Source organism: Cydia splendana, chromosome 24, assembly GCF_910591565.1.
Source record: "Cydia splendana chromosome 24, ilCydSple1.2, whole genome shotgun sequence".
Taxonomy (NCBI): Eukaryota; Metazoa; Arthropoda; class Insecta; order Lepidoptera; family Tortricidae; genus Cydia; species Cydia splendana.
This window is the reverse complement of record NC_085983.1, coordinates 2,888,418-2,908,836: the sequence shown is the minus strand read 5'-3', so window position 1 is coordinate 2,908,836 and position 20,419 is coordinate 2,888,418. Positions and strand designations below refer to the sequence as shown.

Genomic DNA, 20,419 nt, shown 5'->3' with positions numbered 1-20,419 from the left:
ATTCAGGCCACAAGATAGCAGACTCTCCAACAACTCTCCAACAACTATTTTATTAAATAAATAATAAAATAAAATAAAAAACGCGCACCCTATAATAACGGTGTCTTTAACGCAATCGGTTTATAAACGAAGAAGTAGCCAATGGCGTCCACTTTTCAAATTCTAAATGGATTTAGTCTTTTTGAACGTAAAAGCTTCTAATTTGAGCGTTTCTTTTATTTTTTGCTATTTTGTGACCTTTTGTGCCACTTCTGTGTATTTATACACAGAATCACGAGCTCTTTCGATCCTAATGTGATAAGAAAATGTCCCAGAGTTTTATTCCTATTGTGTTACCATTTCCCCATATATAGTTTGTATGGCGGTAACAAAAAGGAAAGTTTGAAAATGTATGGAGATTTTAGGACACCTTTTTTCTCCTATAAGGATGAAAAGGGCTCGCGATCCTGACTAGAAATAACACAATAGTGGCAAAAAAGGTCACAATATATAAAAATGGCAAAAAATAAAAGAAGCGCTCATTTGGTATAGTCATGTGCAGGGGTGGTCCGTGTAAAGTGTGGTGTGTGCAGGGGTGGTCCAAGACCACAGCGTGGCGTCCGGGGTGCTGCGGCAGCGGGTCAAGGAGTACTACACGAGCAGGATCCACGCGGCCGTCACCAAATCTACGGACTTCATTTCGAAAGCTTTTACGTGAGCTTTACGTGACTGTGTGTGCTTACACCTCTTATACGAATCCCTTACTGGATAGTAAGAGAGATGGTGCTGGCATCTATACAAAAATACATTATACACTTACTAGCTTTTGCCCGCGACTTCGTCAGTGTGTAATTATTAATTTAGGTAGGTAGCTATTATTTTATTCAATCTACGTTTTGTTGATTCCCCATACAAACTTCAACCCCCCTTTTCACCCCCTTAAAGGATGATTTCTTGAATGAAAACTACCCTTCCCCGTCCGTCTTTTGTCCTTCCCCGTGCACCAGCGCCGGTGCTACACCGCGCGGGCGGGACAGTTCCTATTGACAACGTTTGTTGTGCAGTTGTTGTTAAGTCCCCATACAAAATTCCACCCCTTTGGGATGATTTCTGACATAAAAACTATTCTATGTCTATCCTGTATCTCTATACCAAATTTCAACTAAATCGGTTCAGTGGTTTAAGCGTGAAGAGGTAACAGACAGAAAGACAGACTTCCTTTTATAATATTAATATTAAAGTATGGACAGGCGTGGCTCGTGGTAGCTACAAGTACATCCGTCCCACACTAATTTGGCGTGAAAAAAAAAAGCGTGGCGCTGTCGCCACCTAGCGGTCATCTGTCCTGATCGTAACAGGCGCGTTTTGTTAGAGAGTGATCTTCTGTACCCTGTACCTAGTACTATTATTTATTCTGTGATAACGGTATAGCAAGAGAGATGGTGCTGCCAATGCTGCCATCTATACAACAATACTATACACTTATTAAAATGCTTTGTCGGCAGTAAGCTACGCTCGAGCCCTCAACATGTGACGTATGACCGGTGCCAGTTCAACATATCTTCGTGTTATGGGTCCCGATTCATCAAGTATAGCGTGAGTATTAATAACTAACTAACTATTTTGGCTCAGCGATCCAAAGAGAATCTTGGCCTCCGAAACGAGAGCATGCCGCCTGTCCCGATCCTGCGCAACTTCCTGCCAGTTACTGACGTGAAGCTGAAGCAGCCGGCCTAGCCAAGGTTACATTCGCTATCGCTTCGACAACGAAAAGCTTTATGTCTCTCTATCACTCTTCCATATTAGTGCGACAGTGACAGTTGGGTTTTGATCTCTACGGAGCGCAAGCGATTGGCCTCTTGGCTACGCGGCCAGATCCGCCGCCACACTGTCTTCCCAGCGATATACAGTGAAACCTGGTTAAGTGGGACCTGGATAAGTGAGAAACCTCTATAGCTGGGACTCATGGTGCGGTCCCGACACTTTAGCACTGAATTACCTCTGTTAGTGAGATAAAACGAACCTCTATAACTGGGATTAGTTGTTGTGATTTTATAGTCACATTTACCTCTATAATTGAGACAGAGAGTGTATTTTACCTCTTTTACTGAGACTATATTTATAAGATTACATTTTCCTAATTGTTTTTTTAGAATTTTATACGAATTACCTCTGTATCTGAGATAACGTCAATCTATGACCTCTTTAACTTGGACTTTATTGATCTATTTCCGTATTCTTACTAACTCTTAGTCTATCCACAAATTCCGCATTAGCTTAGAAGACATAGACATAGAAGACATAGAAAAACTTTATTTAACATCACAAACATCACATTAATGGTACATTTGAACATAGATCTAATGTATTTAGTCTAAGCATTTAAACATAAAACCTTAAAAACTTTTAAAACAAATTAAATTTATGTTTACATATAAACAAAACAGCGTGATGTTAAAAAGGGGCTCGACTCAGCATGATGTTACAGTAAAATTAACTGCAACGCTGGTTTTCAGTCGGACCCTAATAAAATAATAAAGAACCTAAAGTAGGTAAAAGAGGAAAATAAAATATGTGACGGAACGGAGAGCGGAGTGCAAGTTATAAAAAATATATATATGTGTAATACCTACTGTGTATTTTATGTGTGTTCGTTAGTTTGTGTAATACAGTATCATATTAAAATATACATATTAAAAAAGGAACGTTTTGTGTATATAGATTGGGATATATATTGAGTGTGAAGTGCATACGTATTTGTTAAGAATATAGTCTAGTGTATTGTTTGGCTGGGCTATTATCAGAGATAAGAAGGTAGGTAAGAGGGTATTGCTCTACCGCCAAGAGGTAGTTCTTTTTGAATCTGAAGAAGATGTCGCTTAAGTCGGGTTTTGAAACTATGAAGACCATTTAATATCTGTAGTGGTGGAGGTATATTATTCCAGCACTTAGTTGCTGTGTATTTAAAACTACCTCGAAAAGCGGTGGTGCAGTGATGTGAAGCTACTAATTTGCTGCTGACCGATCTAAGGCCATATTTCATTGAAGTGTTTGAGCGCCAGGTGAACTTTTCAAAGAGGTACTCCGGTTTTGCAAACTTTACTACGCCGAACAATAAGGAAGAAAGATGGAGTTCTCTTCTGTAAGCCATTTTGAGAATGCCTGGTGAATTTAAATAAGGAGTCACATGCGCTCGCGGGGAAATTTTAAAACAATAGCGCGCACATGCATTTTGGACTCTTTGTATGATGCGGTCTGTCCGTGCTAATAAGCGTGGACCATATACTACATCCGCGTAATCAAATCTTGAGAGTATAAGCGTATCACAAAGTTTGATTCGAAGGTCTTCGCTAAGAAAATCACGGATTCTATAGAGGATTTTTAGTCTATAAAACGAGTTTCTGGCAATATTTGCTATGTGACTTTCAAACCGAAGAGTCTCGTCCATTATAAGACCTAAATTACGCGACTCGAAAACACGATCTATTGGTTCGCCTGAAATGAAAATTATTGGTTTATGGCTATCTATTTGTATTAATTGGTGTTTGGAACCGAAAAACATAACTTTTGATTTGCTGGGATTTAGAACTAAAGAATTTGAGGAGGACCAAGTTGTTATATTGTTCAAGTCTTCATTTATTTTGGCAACTGCTACAGCAACATTAGTAGAATCACATGGGATGTAGATTTGGATATCATCAGCGTATAAGTGGAAGTTACTATGTTTTATTACATCACGGACATCAGCTGTATATAAAATAAATAATAGCGGGCCTAAGATCGATCCCTGTGGCACTCCTCTTGATAATATAGATGGTTTAGACTTCAAAATCATACCGCTACTATCTTGAAGTTTGACCATTTGTGTTCGATCAGTAAGATAACTCGAAAACCATTTAATTGTGTCCGGTTCAAAACCATAATATTTCATTTTGGATAACAATAAGTTTGTATTTATGGCATCAAAGGCACGAGAGAAATCAAGCAGTGCCATTATAGTTCCCCTGCCCATATCTTGTGCAGATAGTATATTGTCTACTACATCAAGAAGTGCAGTTGCCGTGCTATGCGATTTACGAAACCCAGATTGTAGAACAGGAAGAACTTGATTTTTTTCAAGAAAAGCAGATAACTGAGTATATACAAGTCGTTCGATTATTTTAGATATACAAGGAAGAATGCTTATTGGTCGCAAATCTTTAAAACTACTTACGTTACTTTTTTTGGGAAGAGGCGTTACTAATGCTATTTTCCAGGCATCGGGAAAGACTGAGGATATTATAGATTTATTTATTATTGCAGTGATAGTACCTAGTGAATGAGGAAGAGTTAAAAGTAGCATATCTAATGAAATACCGTCATCGCCCAGAGCAGAGGATTTAAGTGATCTAATTATTTTTAGTACTGAGATTTCATCTACTGGCTCTAAGCTAAATGATAAGGCATGGTAGCGATTGGATTCAAAGTAAGATTGATATGGCTGAGGAGCTACAGGATTACCTGCAACTTCGAGAAAATGCGAGTTAATAAGATCTGGGTCACGTAAATGAGTAGGAATATCATGGTTTTGAGATTTCTGAGTTACTTTCACGGTGCGTTTAAGATTGTTCCACAGAGATCGAGAATTACTAGCATTACGGTTAATATGTTGATTGAAATATGCCCGTGTTTCATTAAATATAGCTTTGTTAACGCAGCTTTTTAAATCAGTGTAGTATTTTTTATGCTCATCTAGTCCAGATGCCCTAAACCTATTATGAGCCTGATCACGCAGACGCATCATTTCCCTGATCGTATATGTTATCCAAGGATAGCTTCTTTCTCTGATAATAACCTGTTTTTGAGGTGCATATAAGTCAAACAATGATAAAACTATGCTATTAAAAGAATTTACCATATCATTTACAGTTGATAGTGAAATAATGTTGTCCCATGGAACACATTCAAGAGTATGATTGAATATTAGTGAGTCAATATCTTTTAGTGGTCTTAAAATAATTTTCTGTTGTACAGGTTTACTTTTCTTTATATTTAGTTCACAAGTCAAGAATGCATGATGACTAAGGGTAGGTATATATTCTACTTGAGTATTTAAAACGGCTATGTTGCTACTAATTAAATCTATTAATGTACTGCTATGACTTGTAAAGTGAGTGGGCTCATTTACATGTTGTGTAAGATTGAAATAGGTAAAAAATTGGATGAGTTTAATGCGATTCCTGTCGTTACTTAACAAATTTACATTAAAATCTCCCATTAACATAATATAGTCGTAACTGGAGAACGAGGAAATAGTTTCAGTTAGTGAATCTATAAAAGTATCAATGTCAAACCACGGTGGCCGGTAAGCTGTTCCTATGAGTAAAACTACGCCTTTAATAGATAATTTAAGCCACATTTGTTCAACTGCGGAGCCGGAGGGATGGGCACAGCGCCGCGCAGTAATACCTTTTCTGATGTAGAAGCCGACGCCGCCGCCGCGCTCGCGCACCGATCGCGGCCGGGGGACGTGGCGCAGACTATAGTTCGGCACGACCGGTGCCCGTCCCTCCTCCCCCTCCCTAAGCCAGGTTTCATTTATAGCCATTATGTCTACATTATGCTCTTGAACTGCAACTATAAATTCGTTATGATTAGTCCCTAGAGAGCCTGCATTGAGAAGTCCTAATTTTAAATTTATTTTCTTAGCCATTTATGAATAATATAAAACCGCGATTGTTGGGAATTAAATAAATAAGAGGAGACAGAAGCAGACTCTGTAAGGCAATCATACTACCTTTTTGGTTGAATAGCAAGGCAAGGGAACATAAATATGGCATTATAGTTACATGTAAAATATGACATAAGATATATTTGTATAATACTATAGAACTAAGTAGGTACTTTCCAGTTAAGTTGCAATAAGGCAATTGTGTAGTGTCAATAGGTACAAGTATTATACGGTGTAACATGGAGTGGTCGCAGTACATATTTTTAGTGTCATTATTATTATTACAAGGCACGCGTAAATTAGAATAAGGAATATGATATCTGAACAAATGAATAACAGTATGTATCTCTAAAAGTGCATGACCAAGCACAATCATTACGTTTGGGACAAAGTTAACACTGCTATTAAAGTTTTTTGTGACTAAAATTACGATCACAGACAATATTAGGTATATTAAGACGGATAAACAAATTAAAGTTTTGTATTGCACATTAATGTCAAACCGGCTCAAACAGAAGCAATGCCAAAAATCTTTGTTAGGTCTTCATCACTGCGAATCCTTTGAGCTTGAGTATTCGGTTGTTGCCTGGCGTAGATGCGACCGTCACGGGTCCAAATATACCGCCAGTTAGCGCGTGCCCCTTCGTGTCGTGCTTTATAAAACAACTGGCGGTTCGCACGCGTAAGCCGCTCATTCAAGTAGAACTTGCGAGGTGGTCCGGGTAGGTCGAAGCCCGCAGTGTCCGCGCCGCGCGCACGCCGCGCCGCGCGCAGGAGCTCGTCCCGCAGCGCACGCCGTGCCAGCCGCACCGCCAGCGTCCGCGGTCTGCCGTCACCGCCCCCGTCGCCGTCGCCCGCTACACGCCGCAACCCGACACGCTCTGCACTTACTATATCTCGCACCTCTATCTCTACATTCAACTTTTGTGCTACTAAAACCGCTAGGTGTATCGGATTCTCATTATTTTGTTCTGCGATGCCACTTATTTCTATATCAGTGGACAGCAATTCCTGGTCTCGTTCGTTAAGTTCCAGTTTTAGACGTCCCACGGTGTCCGTCAATTCTTTGAGATCGCTCGGCTCGCTTGTCAGTGGATCGGGGCGCTCCTCCAAAATCTGAACTCTCTGTTCTAGGGTGCCGATGCGATTTTCTAGCGTATTAACTGCTAGGGAGAGTTTTTCAAAATTTGAGTTAATATTAGTTAGCTCTAAGCGCAGCGCTGCAAATTCCGCCCTAAATAACTGCATCTCTTTAACGAGGCTGCTCTCGTCGTTATTTTTTGTAGGCGAAGGTGTGTTGGAATGAACATCGTTCGCGGGCTTGCTTGTCCTTGCACGTGTACTTACGCTACTGCTATCATGTTGTGCAGCCCGCAGGGCTTGCTCGCAGCATGTGGAGCACTTCCAGCTGGTTCTTTGCTTCGGGTTCATAAGACTCCATCGTGCGTAGGTCACGCTTGCGCATTCAATGTCATACGTGAATTTACAAGCGCAGCAGACTAAGATTTCCTTGCTGGTAGGTGCTTTGTCGCAACGAGCGCACTTCACTGGAGCCATAATGATCTATAATATCAATTAAGTATTCACAAAGTCCCACTTTTACTCAAAATTTCGAGCGAGGTCACCCAAAATTCTCGGAAATGGCAGCGGCGAAGTTAACGACCAGAACAGCACAAGCGCCGCGCGATTCAGTAGATCTTTACTTGTTTTCTTCAAAACGATCGCTATATTCACGCGCACTTTTGCTGTTAAATGTTTTATATGATTTGTCCTTAATTTTGACACAAACTCTAACAAACTACAAGCACTATACGATCACTGATTAATTACGATTATTTTGATGTAACTTCCATGGCAAATAACTAATTTTAAACCGGTTAAATTAATTTTTAAATGGGAGCGTTTCAAAAACACTGTTTGCGCACTGACGCCCCCCTTAGTCACTCTAATTGTGTCTAAACGACTACAAGTTTCATTTAGTTACTTTATGTAGTTAAAATTGTCGAAACGAAAGCTGAAATCTTGATAAGTAACAAGAATAAACAAATTTTCATTTAATTAATTTCTAAGACGCAATGAAGTCCGTGTTAAATTTAATTGAAAAAATCTATCCTTAGGAAAATCATTCAAAATAAATTCAAAGAAATATTTAAACAGACTTAAAAAATATTTAGGGACAAGGATTATTTTACCTAAACATTTAAAGATAATTACAAAATACCTTATTAACCACCTCTATAACTGAGATATATCCTCTATTCTCACCTCTGTTAATGGGACCCTCTGTAAATGAGACAGAAATTTATTTGTACCTGGCTAACTCAGAGCCTGGGTAAGTGGAATACCTCTTTAAGTGAGACAAATCTGCTCGTCCCTTGAAGTCTCACTTATCCAGGTTTCACTGTATTAATATATGTAGGTAGTATTTTATACAATCGTGATACCAATCGTAATCGTGTAATCGTTATCGTACTTACTAGAGAAAGCTTTTTACTCTGATGAATTTATAAATTGAATAGACTAACATAATATTCCAGTGTGGGATGCTACCTGCGTAGACACACTGGCACCGTCCCACCTCCAACGGACTACTGTAAAAGCGGGCGGAGCGGCGGAAAACGCCGAAATTCTAAAACGTAACAAATATAAGAGCCTCGGTAGAGAGTACCATTTTGTACCATTTGGAGTTGAAACTCTAGGTCCATGGGGTCCCAGCGCGCATAAGTTGTTCGCAGAAATCGCGAAGCGTCTGGTTGACGTAACTGGTGACCGAAGAGCTGGCGGCTACCTCGCACAACGTATCAGCATTGCGATACAGCGAGGAAATGCCGCCAGCATCCTTGGTACAATGCCTCAAGGGCCTATTTTAGATTTAAGCTAGTTATTAATTTCGTTTAGTAGTACCACTGTATTTATATTGTATGTAAATAAATGATTAAAAAAATTACTATATTATTATTATCAATTTATATTCCAAATACCAGTGACATTAATAATTTTTATATTTTATAATTTAATGATACCTAATAATTTAATTAGAGTTTAATGTAATTTAATTACTAAATGAATGACGACATATTTATAATTGTACTAAATCAGAAAATGTTAAATGATGTGTAATGCCTGTTATCAATAAACGATTGATTGATTGAATAGAGAGCTTTTCAGTCGAGTACCGTATTTGCTGAGTGGTCTAACGAAGGTACGAGAGTAAAAAAGTACAACATTACCTTGACACGCTCTTATTCTCTTAACAATAAAGTCGCGTCAAGATCATTTTGAACACCTCGCCCGCTTAGCAACTATTGCTGCTGACTGTACGTTATACATATAACATATAGTCACGTCATCCGTCTAACTGTATTGAAGTTCGACATGAGCATGAGTCAGACAAAAAGGCGATTTTTCATGACGATGGATTTAGAAATTGCTACTGAGATTTTGCACAGTGATCAAAGTAAGATTTATTTGCAATGCCCTAACAGGGTGCCATGTGTTCTCACAACCTTTTACTGTAACAACTAAATGTACCATGGTTTCGCAATAAAGAATTCTATTCTATTCTATTCTATTCAAAACTTTCTGAGGATAAGGGCTGATTTAGACGGCGCGCGTACTCGCATGCGATTTGAGTTACATTGCGGACTGTTGGTTACGTCCAATTAAACTCACCAATCAAAAATCGCAATGTAATGAAACTCGCATGCGAGTTCTCGCATCTTCTAAATGAGCCTTAATGCTAATTCTGTCTTGCAGATCCAGGTGTACAACCCGCTCGGCTGGGCCGTCACTACGCCTGTGCGGCTACCCGTCTATCCCACAAACAGCGTCTTTAAAGTCTACGACAATGACGGTAGTAGCTTTGAAATCTTAGAATTATAATACACTAGCTATTACCCGTATTAATCTTAGAATTATAGGTATAATGCACTAGCTATTACTTCGTCTGCGTGGAATTAGTGACAGCAGCTAAAGTAGGTATAGCGCCTGGATAATGCTAATAGCAATCATTCAATTCGCGCATTGCTTACTTCAATTATTAGGCAATTCATTAACTCTTTCAATTCCACCCTCCTTTGCACTCTCTTCAGGGATGATTTCCGACATAAAAACTATCCTATGTCCTTCCCCGGGACTCAAACTATCTCTACACCAAATTTCAACTAAATCGGTTCAGCGGCTTAAGCGTGAAGAGGTAACAGACAGACAGACACACTTTCGCATTTATAATATTAGTATGGATTATTCAAATAAGAATAAGCTATCTTAGATTTATAAAAGCGATTCTTCTCAGGCACACATAAGCAGGTGTTAAATTAGAATAATTATTTGCAGGCGAAGAAGTAAAATCAACGACAATAAGATTGCCAGACACAATATTGAGAATTAGCAGTCGCCCAAAAGCAGACTATGAAGTCGTTTTCATAGCAGCCAACATCCCACCGGTGGGATTCCGGTCCTATTATATAGAAGCACAGTTCTTTAAAGGTAGAAAAATGTTAGTTAAAAGTGTAGACCAAAAAAGAGCAGATTATGAAGATACAGAAGAGAAAACATTGGCACCTGTTTGGAAAGAAAGTAAACAAGAGTCTGGACCAAGGAAAGATAAATATGAAATGAAAGTATTGGGTTTAGAAGCCAATAAAAGAGAGAAGAAAATGATTGCTACTAAAGCACTTACCCAGAATATAACTAAACGTGAGAACGGACAAATGCTAAGAGATGTAGTAAAGGATACTGCAAATAATTACCTTAAGGATAGTATGCATGTTGACGACGTAGATAGCGATCAAATAAGAAGTGCTACAGAAGGAGAAATAATGCTTCCAATGCTAAAGGAACGTACTACAGAAGCTGGAGTTAGCCTTCCCATGCTAAGAGACTTTTTACAAAAATCGAATGTTCTTAATAAATTAGACTTCATTGAAGCTGAAAACGAACTGTTATCATCTAATGAGCATGAACCTGATCCAGTGACTGAATTTGAGACTGAAGCAGATATAAAAATCCCTTTTACGAAAAACATTACAAGAATCAGTAAAGTAGAACCGGAAGATATAAGGGTAGACACGGATATAAGAGTTCCTATTGTGCGTCCTACAAAGCGACCAAATACACAAATACGACATATAATAAAACCAGCACAGCCTTATTTAAGACAGTTTAAAACAACTACAGAATCAGATATCAGAGTAGTTACGCCGGCCAGACGCAGGCCGGATATAAAGATATTATTAAATACTGATATAAAAGTACCAGTTAACAAATCCACTCTTAAAAATAAGGAAAGAAAAGGGTCAGAATCAGTAGAATTTAAGGAAGCTAGAACAGAATCATTAGCAATAGTTCCCGTTCAAACGAAATCAACATCTGCAGTGTATGTAGCCGAATGGTCTAGCACAACTGAATCAGTATTAGTAGTACCAGTTAGAAAAATGTGGGAAAAAATTATGGTTAAACCAAACTTGAAACCCGAAATGGAACGGCAAGATGCTGAAACAAAAAAAAATAAAGCAATTCTAGAATATACAACTGAATCAGTAAATACACCAGTCAATGTAGCACAGTTAGGAAAGACGCGAAAAAATTACATACCGAGTAGAAATACCGATACACTTGTAGATACTGACGCGATAGACACAGGTGCCCAGAACGAGGACATCGAGCAAATTGAAAATTCAGAAAGGTTCAGAACATACTCACAAACCACTGAACAGGTAGAAAGGCTCGCACCATTCTTACAAACTACAGAAGAGATTGAGGGAGTTGCAAATGAAGAAAACATTGAATCAAGCACTGACGTAGAACCTACTACTACCGAGAGTACCGATTACACATCTAGTTCCACTGAGAATATTAGATCTACTAAAGCATATGACGACAAACTATTGTCTGTGTCTCTTGAAACTAGAAAAAGTTTTCCTTCAGCTGCTGATATTGCTGATTCTAATGAAAAGTATTTCAAAGTAGATGATGGAAGCCGATTGTTCATTGGAAATAAGGTATGTACATTCCTAGATTAGGTATATTTGAGGAAATAACATTTCATCGTCGTTTTTATATGATACATTCTGTATACGATACTTTTATTTTTCCTTTACTAGATGCGCTTCTCTTTGGCTGATTACCTTTATTTTTTATTTTCTTTCTTTGAATTTGATTACTTTCTTTGATTTCCTGTTCTTCTTGTAGGTTTTCTCTTCTGTTCTCAATCTCGACATAATCGTCCTCTACTCGTATACTATACGTGAAGCCCCCTCCAGACTATGCGCGTGAATCGCGGGCGAAGCCGCGAACGCGAGTGTGGAGTCGATTTCGCAGGTCTGCGTTCAGTACTCCACACTCGCGTTCGCGGCTTTGCGCCGCGATTCGCGCACGAGTGTGGAGGAGGCTTTAGAATTTCTTCGTTGATTTTATTTTCCATTGCATTATGCATATCTCCTGTATTATGTTTTACTTTAAAGATATAATTTATTTTTAAGCGATATTATCAATCATGTTTTTGTATAATTTATTTGGCGCGTACACTTGTCTTAAGCCCCCTCCAGACTATGCGCGTGAATCGCGGGCGAAGCCGCGAACGCGAGTGTGGAGTCGATTTCGATCGCAGGTCTGCGTTCAGGACTCCACACTCGCGTTCGCGGCTTTGCGCCGCGATTCGCGCACGAGTGTGGAGGAGGCTTTACAGGTTTGAGTTATTAACACATCAATAATAGGTACATTAATAAGAATTATTCTTTCCCGTACAAACTCATTTTATTTCCTGTGTGGCGACTTTTTTTTCGACATTTAAAGCAGGCGATTATTTTTCCGTGCATATTTTCTGCGACCATTTTTCATAGAAAAGGAAACTCTTATACCTGCAAATCTTCACAAAATTCGCGTTTGTACGGGACAAACGGGGAATTCTCCAAAGGTTGTCTATGAGTGATTGCTTTTTAGCAATAAGACATGAATAAGACCCTGTTGTCTACCTCTACTTGAGTTTCTGTTTTCTGTATTGTAGAGTGCATTGATGAGTATTCGTATTTGTATTGTACATATTCTTCTCTCTTTTGCTATTCAGTACGTTCGCGTCAATCTCGACGAAAGACGCCGTGTCACCAGCATATTCCTCCGCAACGGAGTCCGCATCAACCTCGAGATCCTGATGTTCCACTACGTCTCCGACGACCCCGCCAAGTTTGACATCAGGACAGTACCACGGAGAGACATCAAGCCACCAGGAGCGTACATCTTCAGGCCTATTGACCCATACATTGTTAGGTCCGAGGAGAATTATGATGTCAGCATTGTAAAGACAGATATAGTTGAAGAGATGCGTATAACTTTTAGCAAGTGGACGTCTTTGCAGCTGCGGTTGTATGTGGATAGCCCGGTTATTGGTAAGATATAAATAATAATAATTTAGACTATATACGTCCCACTGCTGGGCACAGGCCTCCTCTCAAACACGAGAGGGTTTGGGCTATGGTCCCCACGCTGGCCCAATGCGGGTTGGGACTTCACATACACCTTTGAGTTTCTTTGATATATTACAATTTATTTAGTTTAATATATTTTTCACCACACCAGCTGGTATAGGCTCTCTTGATTGTTCAATAACTCGCTACGTGGTAAAATTTTGGAATGTTTCGCTTGCTCGGGTATCAATATTACGCTAATAAACGGTTTTCACCATCGCCAACAGAACTGCACTGGTTGGTCGGCCCAATCCCGACAGATGACGGCCTGGGCAAGGAGGTGTTTATCCGATACAAAACCGATCTGGAACACGACGGAGCCTTTTACACGGACTCCAACGGACGCCAGACCATCAAGCGGATCAGGGGAACCAGGGCCACGTACGAGCCTGTAGATTTGGACCCTATCACAGGTACCTTTACCACAGAATAAGTAATAGTACCTGCTAATGTACAGAAAACAATCTTCCTACAAAATCGCAGTTTGAAAGCGATTCAGGGACGATCATGCTGTCCCTTCCTTATGTATGGTACAATATATCCTTTTCGGGTATTTAGCCCCCATTCGCACGGGAGCTTTTTCAACGCGAGTTAAAAAAGCGTTTGAATGACACAAATGGATAACCATGTACGTATTCACACGACAGCAGTGGCACTTTTTATCAAGCGTTGTTGGATTTTCGACTTTAAGCCTTGGTCGTTAAATCGAATTTAGAGTGCAGACAGATTCAAGCGTGCGAATGGGGGCTTAGGGTTGTAAAATTTCAGGTCATTATCTTATCTGTGGTCGTACATGCAAAGAGACGTCAAGTTGAGCCAACCTACAACTATAAAATAGCTAACACACTATCGCACCGCACCAAGGTCATTGTGGGACACACCCATAAGTAAGGGGGAGAAAGCGATATCTCTTTCTCCCTCTTACTTATGGGTGCGTCCCACAATGACCTTGGTGCGGTGCGATAGTGTGTTAGCTACTTAACCAAGTCGTGAATGCCCGAAAGGAGCAGTTTCGCCCCCCTGGTATTATTATAATATTATTATAGGACATTTTTTTTTTACACAAATCGACTGAAGCCCCACGGTAAGCTCAAGAAGGCTTGTGTTGTGGGTACTCAGACAACGATATATATAATATATAAATACTTAAATACATAGAAAACAACCATGACTCAGGAACAAATATCTGTATCATCATACAAATAAATGCCCTTACCGGGATTCGAACCCGGGACCATCGGCTTCGTAGGCAGGGTCACTACCCACTAGGCCAGACCGGTCGTCAATCGTATCATTTACCCTTTTTCAACTTCAGCGGTATCCAGACGGCATGATCAAATCGATCGATTTGATCAGAAATGAAATTGGCGTCAATCTCCAATTTAATCACCAATTTTAGATTTATGGTGATATTAATAGAGCCCTTTAAATTGACAAAATGCCCCAGAAGGAAAATACTGGCGTCACAAATTGGTATTCTTGCGTCCGCACCTCATTTTAATTATAATATCAGTCATTATCGGCGGTTGAATTCGGCGAGCCAAATTGGCGTTTGCGACCGCACGTCCTGATTCGATCGGGCAATTGAATAAGATTGGCGAAATATTTACTAATCTGGATACGCTTTTTACCCTTTTTCAACTTCATCTTCAAGAGTAGCTTGTTAGAAAGAGACCACCGCTTGTATAGCCTTTATACAGCCTGGCAAAAAAGCGTCCTGTTTCAAATCAATTAATATAAAAGTAGTAACACACTATCGCACCGCACCGCGACCTTGGTGCGTCGCATCCATAAGTGAGAACGAGAAGGAGATATCTGTTTCTCGCTCTCACTTATGGGTGCAACGCATCAAGGTCGCGGTGCGGTGTGATAGTGTGTTATGGCTTTAAGAGAACGGGACGACACTACAGTGTTGCCACTTTTTAATTTCTATTCTTTTTTGCCAGGCTGTAAGAGTGTTGCTGTATTGCCTTTATACAGTTAATGTTAAAAATTCTATTCTCATCAGGCAACCTATACCCCGTGACGTCGAAGATCTACATCGAGGACCCGAGGAAGAACATCCGTTTCTCGGTGTTCAACGATCGGTGCCAGGCTGGAGGCGCTCTAATAGATGGCGCTATTGATCTCATGCTGCATCGGAGGATACTTACTGATGATATAGGTATTTACCTAACTTTTTTAGTGCCATCGCTTATTGCAAAAGGCATAAGGTCCACCGATGGACAGTTTTTTAAGTGCTGAGGGCCTACCGCGAACCACGTTCGACGTGTTGCCTCTCTGTCGCACTTACGTACGAATTTACAAGTGCGACAGAGAGGCAACACGTCGAACGTGGTTCGCGGTAGGCCTTCTGCTGTAGCTTGAGGTAATGGATGGAGATCGGAATGTGAAGAGCGTAGCTATACTGCGACACAAAATAGTAAAATCAACTAAAACTAAACTCTTTTTTAAATACCTAAAGATACAGACTATAGACGGGTTCGTCGAATGACTGTATTGTTTTACAGACAGTGTGGTACAGAGTTAAATTTTGATGTTGATTTAAACGGAAAGCTTCGTGCGAGTCCAAATTTGACGATGGGGTTGGCCGGTCGAAGTATTTAGCAGATGGCGCCAGCATATTAGCTTAGCTTGCCCTGTCAATTCCTAGAATTGTGTCAAATTTTTGTTATTTTAATGGAATTGTATGCCCTGGATGCCAGCTCTTTAAGCCAAACCTCACAGGAAAAGGGGCAAGCTATAATGGCGCCGCCTATGCAAACCTTTGGCAGATGCTATGTAACTATGTTTGTACGGGTGAAATCTTGCAAGTTACATTTGACCCATTTCCCGGTTTCCGATGAAGATGAAAATTTGCATACATGTGTAAGTCGGGTGACAATGCAATATTATGGTACCATCGAGCTGATCTGATGATGGTGACAGGAGGTGGCCGTGGGAACTCTGTGATAAAACAACGCAACTTAATTATGTTTGGGATTTAGATCTGTCTCGATGAGTATTAGATGCCTGTGGAAAGAAAAGTACAGTCAGCGCTAAAATCTTGTACCAAAAATTACATTTTTGTCAAAAACTTATTCCGTGTAGGTGTTAATACAAACTATATTTCCCCAGGTTTTGGTGCATTTTTAAACGAAACAGAAGACGATGAACCAATCAGAGCAGCCGGCACCCACTATCTCTACCTCTCCAAGGCGCACAGAAACAAAATATTCGAAAAGAAATTCGCTAAAGAAATATATTTCGCTCCACGCGTTTTAACTTCCAACCATCTAATGTACTCTGACGTTATGCGAAAAAAGTTTTACGATAGTAAAAATGAATTTAGCGCTCTCAAAGAAAGATTACCACTAGGTGTGCATCTTTTGACTCTAGAAAGAATAACTGCTGACGAGATGTTAGTGCGACTTGAAAATTATTTGGAAAAAGTGGACTCGACCTCTGATGGTGTTCGGTTCGTACGTTTAAGAGATTTATTTAGAGATATAAAGGTATTATGGTTGAAAGAAACGCTATTAGCCGGGAATATATACAAGGACCAATGGAAGCCGACGCAGTGGAAAAAGAAGAATTTGTTTTATAGAAGATTTAATGATTATTATGGTGGTGGTAATGGGGCTTTGGAAGAAGATGAGCTGGATGTAGGCGACGAGTTGGGTGGGAGGGGTGTTAGGTTGGCGCCGCAGCAGATCAGGACGTTCATTGTTAAGTATAAATATAATAAAAGTTAAGATTTAAAACTGTTTTTTATTTGCCTTGCCTTTTCGCACTATTGAAATGTTCATTTACGTAATGGTTTCCTATTTGCTCCTATCTTGAACCGACCGGGCGTCTTTGGGCGATTTATGGTAAAATTTTGGGTTGTAAAATAAAACCCTAAATATTATTATAGTCGTTATATTACTCCTGTGGTCCCACCAAGAACGATGAGCGAAAAGCGATTTGAGCTAGAAACGAGTTGGCGAGCAGTTAGAAGCGAGTTTAGTTATACGTAGTTATGTCGCTGGGCTATAAAGCGAGTGTTCGAATGCGACGGGCGATTACTCGCCCTACTATGAGAGTTTGACGTTTTAAATCACCGTATTTAAGGTTAATAAGGTTTACTGTCCTTAAAATTTTGTATGAAATTACAAACAAATATCAGCCTTCGTGAATTAAGTGTACCTTAGACACAGAATAAAAGTAGAGTGTAGTACCTTCATACAAAACTATTTACCAAATATCACGCTAGATGGCGCTGTACCGGGATCGGCGATTTCTGCATTGCGCTAATGAAATTTTCTAGTCTTATTTTCCACCATCTATGGCGTCAGGCAAATATGTTGAAAGTTTTATTTATTATTGGGTGATTTGTCTAGTAAAACCACAAATATTATTATAGTTGTATATTACTCGTGTAACAGCACGGGGTCACAGATTATATAATAAATAGTTCTTACGAACAGATACTTATCTCTCAAAGAAAACGCAAATACCTACCGTTTTGATACCTACACAAAAATACAATGGAATGACCTTCAACGCGCCGCTCCCCGCACCGCGCGCACCGGCACAAAGCTAGGGTTGCCGACGCGACGTTTAGAAATTTTACAAATAAGTACCTACCTACTTACCTAAACTATAGATTTCGTAAGGTCGGGGTACTTTAGCTCCCCAAAATAACTCGGAGCAAGATAAGTTGCAATAAGTAATTAATAATTAAAATAGCTATTCCGCGCGTAAAAGGGATCATCCATTAATTACGTCACACGAATTTCTAGGTTTTTTTACCCCTCCCCCCCTCCTTGTCACACTTGGTCACATTTTGCAAACCCCTCCCCCCCTGGTGTGACGTCACATTTTAGGCAATTTTGTTTTCAACGAAATCGACAATATTAACTCGGCATTATTTTTTAATAAAAAAATATTTTTGATATATAAATATTAGTAATTTTATAACACAACGAAAGTTACATCCAAAATCTCATTATTTAACTGTACAGCGAATAAAAAAATATAAGTTAATTTTCGGTTACTGATGAAGTTAAAGTGACATCACATTTTCTTGACCCCCTCCCTCCCCCTAAACGTGTGACGTAATTAATGGATGACCCCAAATTATGAAACGCATAATTTCATTCCGACGAGTGACTGCGAAACATTTTAAAAGGTCATATCTCCCTGTAGTAACCGCAGTGTTTACGTCGTTTTATAAACCGCGCAATGAATCAATACCACCTACGTAGCTTGCAACTATCGTAAAAATGATATTTATACCTATTGAGAATGTCTACTTACTTTTCCTAGCTATCGGAAGAGCAAAAACGGTTTTTTTTTGCATCCATTCACACTACAAGCTGTGTTATTTTGTTCGTGACGAAGACATTTCTTTCGCATACATTTACTTCAGCGACGCGACGTGCGTGCGTGAGCGTGTGTGGCAACCAACTGCCTTGCTTTTCTACCGTGAACGGGAGTAGTTTCGTAGGTATAAATCCGAGCTCGCGCGGAGAGTTCCATAGGCCTGACGGGGTGTTGTTGCAGCGATTCCCTCAGCTCTGTAGGCAGGTTGGCCAGCTTGGGGCCGATGAAGAAACGTATTCATACAAGACTTTTTACCAAATATCACGCTAGATGGCGCTGTACCGAGAACGGCGACTTTCCATCGCGCTAATGAAATTTTCTAGTCTTTCCCATATTTAACTATGGCGTCAGGCAAATATGTTTTAAGTTTATTTTTTTATTGGGTGATTTGTCTAATAAAACCACAGTTATTATAATAGTTGTATATTACTCGTGTAACAGCACGGGGTGCTGCTGCAGCGACTCCCGTAGCTCTGTAGGCAGGTTGGCCAGCTTGGCGCCGATGAAGAAACGCCTATTACTAATTAGAGTACTTTAATACAAAACTGTTTATCAAATATCACGCTAGATGGCGCTGTACCGGGAGCGGTTTCTACATTGCGCTAATGAAATTTTCTAGTCTTCTATCCCACCATTTATTCTGTAGGGACCGTGCGCGTTGGAGGGTCTGCCATCTTGTGGCCTGAATTGGAAACATATGTGCACATGTACATTGCCAAAGCAAGTGCTACCATCTACCGTTCTAGTATGTTCTGCCATCTTGTGGGCTACATCGGAAGCATAAACGACACATTTACGCCTCGCGCCATTAACCGGACGGCTCCTATGCTGCCCCCTATACTCGTAGTTCATGCACGGGGCCTATGGCGTCAGGCAATTATGTTTAGTATTATTTTTTAGTGTGTATGGTTAATTATTAAAACCACAATTATTATAATACTCGTATATTACTCGTGTAACAGCACAGGGTGTTGCTGTAGAGACTCTCGCAGCTCTGTAGGCAGGTTGGCCAGCTTGGCGCCGATGAAGAAGCGTAGTGTGCTGCGGAGTGCGGCCGGGAACTGCTGTGGGAGGGCGCGGGCGAGGCTGGCGTAGCAGCCCGGGAGGTGCCAGCGGATCGGGGCCTTCTCCTCCGACTGAAAATAAAAGATAATCAATAATTAACAGGCTTAGAATTCGACAGCAAATAGAGGAAAGCCGTGGCGCACAAAGTGGATTCTGGACAAGGGCATACGGACCGTGTCGGACCACATTCAGTGTAAGGCTACGTAGGTTCCCGTCCAACACAAAAGAAAGACTAGATTACTTACTAGAAAGGGAGTATTTTTATGTATGATTACACACCTTATATGTGCTTTTTCTAAAATTTGACTGTATTATTGTTCTTTGTGAATAATTACATGCCATCTCACTGCAGAGTGTCCAAGATACTGTATTGTTTTGCCTTTATAAGCGCCAGTCCCCTCAAAAGCCTCTCAGTGAGCGGCCAGCTAGCCGCCCTTTTGTTAGCAGCCGCTATAGTCCTCGCGAACAGTTGCTGCGCCGCGTCGCCAGCTATATCGCTGTTTTATGTGTTTTTGCCTACCTTTATAAGCGCCAGTCCTCTTAAAAGCCTCTCAGTGAGCGGCCAGCTAGCCGCCCTTTTGTTAGCAGCCGCTATAGTCCTCGCGAACAGTTGCTGCGCCGCGTCGCCAGCTATATCGCTGTTTTATGTGTTTTACCTACCTTTATAAGCGCCAGTCCTCTTAAGAGCCTCTCAGTGAGCGGCCAGCTAGCGGCCCTTTTGTTAGCAGCAGCTATAGTCCTCGCGAACAGTTGCTGCGCCGCGTCGCCAGCTATATCGCTGTTTTATGTGTTTTTGCCTACCTTTATAAGCGCCAGTCCTCTTAAAAGCCTCTCAGTGAGCGGTCAGCTAGCCGCC

General features: G+C 40.4%; 2 protein-coding genes across 2 annotated transcripts in view; one reads left to right on the top strand and one right to left on the bottom strand.

Annotated features, from left to right (window-relative positions):
- The window catches only part of LOC134802158 (lysosomal alpha-mannosidase-like), a 37,506-nt gene extending 20,620 nt beyond the window's left edge, over positions 1-16,886 (top strand). Inside the window, exons 12-19 of the mRNA XM_063774752.1 lie at positions 573-693; positions 1,485-1,575; positions 9,446-9,542; positions 10,025-11,691; positions 12,756-13,074; positions 13,380-13,565; positions 15,161-15,316; positions 16,270-16,886. Of these exons, the coding sequence (XP_063630822.1) occupies positions 573-693; positions 1,485-1,575; positions 9,446-9,542; positions 10,025-11,691; positions 12,756-13,074; positions 13,380-13,565; positions 15,161-15,316; positions 16,270-16,886 (3,254 nt within the window). The remainder of the gene's footprint in view (positions 1-572; positions 694-1,484; positions 1,576-9,445; positions 9,543-10,024; positions 11,692-12,755; positions 13,075-13,379; positions 13,566-15,160; positions 15,317-16,269) is intronic.
- Positions 16,887-19,437: 2,551 nt separating this feature from the next.
- The window catches only part of LOC134802157 (ran GTPase-activating protein 1), a 37,963-nt gene continuing 36,981 nt past the window's right edge, over positions 19,438-20,419 (bottom strand). Inside the window, exons 12-13 of the mRNA XM_063774751.1 lie at positions 20,084-20,206; positions 19,438-19,634 (exon numbers count right to left, since the gene is read on the bottom strand). Of these exons, the coding sequence (XP_063630821.1) occupies positions 19,446-19,634; positions 20,084-20,206 (312 nt within the window). The 3' untranslated portion in view covers positions 19,438-19,445. The remainder of the gene's footprint in view (positions 19,635-20,083; positions 20,207-20,419) is intronic.